Source organism: Charadrius vociferus, unplaced genomic scaffold, assembly GCF_000708025.1.
Source record: "Charadrius vociferus isolate BGI_N301 unplaced genomic scaffold, ASM70802v2 scaffold1324, whole genome shotgun sequence".
NCBI classification, from domain to species: Eukaryota; Metazoa; Chordata; class Aves; order Charadriiformes; family Charadriidae; genus Charadrius; species Charadrius vociferus.
This window is the reverse complement of record NW_009647862.1, coordinates 58,896-59,848: the sequence shown is the minus strand read 5'-3', so window position 1 is coordinate 59,848 and position 953 is coordinate 58,896. Positions and strand designations below refer to the sequence as shown.

General features: G+C 70.2%; 1 protein-coding gene across 1 annotated transcript in view; it reads left to right on the top strand.

Annotated features, from left to right (window-relative positions):
* The first annotated feature begins 681 nt into the window (after positions 1-681).
* Positions 682-953, top strand: part of UNC45A (unc-45 homolog A (C. elegans)) — a 16,904-nt gene continuing 16,632 nt past the window's right edge. Inside the window, exon 1 of the mRNA XM_009883046.1 lies at positions 682-723. Within this exon, the coding sequence (XP_009881348.1) occupies positions 682-723 (42 nt within the window). The remainder of the gene's footprint in view (positions 724-953) is intronic.

The window sequence follows — 953 nt, the reverse complement described above, 5'->3', positions numbered from 1 at the left end:
CGGTGGGAGCACGCTGCGGGGCTGTGCTGGGGAGTGGAGGACCCGAGCTGGCACAGCGTGCCACCGGCGGCTAATGGCATGGCTGGCGGGGGGCCAGGCTGCTGGCACAGGGTACACTGCCCACCGGGGTTGGGCTGTCGAGGGGCCGCAGCACAGCCTGCCCGCCACAGCCCCAGGGCCAGGCGTTCACCCTGCACCCCAGCCTGGCCTGTGGCCCTCGCCCATGACACCGGGATCCCCAGATGGGCTCAGGTGCCCAACCAGGGCCCACGGACCCTGCAGCTGGTGCCCGCTGCAGAGTGGGGAAGGCGCCTCCCGTCCCGCACTTGGCCCCCGAGAAGCTCATTAGCGATGCTCCCGCCTCCCGCCCTGGTCCCTGCGGAGCGGGCAGTGAGTGCAGGAGGCTCTAATGGCTCCAAGCGGCTCTTGATGGGCCGGGATGGGGGCGTCAGGGAAGAGGCTGGGGGGGCTCCTGCTCCGGCTGCTCCTCGGCATGGCTCTGTGCCCCAGCCTCCTCGGGACAGGTACGGCACCTCTCTCACCCCTGCTGCTCCCTGAGCCCGCCCTCCCCATCCTTGCTGGGGCCTTGTCCCTTGTGGGCTGCTCCCCGATGGCCCGTGATGGAGGCTGGGGGGTCTGTGCTGGGTGGCGGTCGCCTGCACTGGGGATGGTGGCGCAGGCATGGTGGTGCCAGGGCTGGCCCCACTGCAGCACGTCTGTGGGGTGAGGAGTGCTGTCCCTGTGGGGTGATGGGGAACGGGAGGAGGTTCAGCACAGGGAGATCGGGGTTTTCCCCTCCCCTCTGCCGCCATCACGCTCCTTGCCCGTGTTTGCCCTTGCCGTGGCCATGGTAAGTGCTGGAGGTCATGGCACACATGGGGCCTGGGCCACCAGCAGGCAGTGCTGGGTGGGGGCTGTGCTCAGCCAGTGCTACCGGTGGGGCTGGAGCCCGG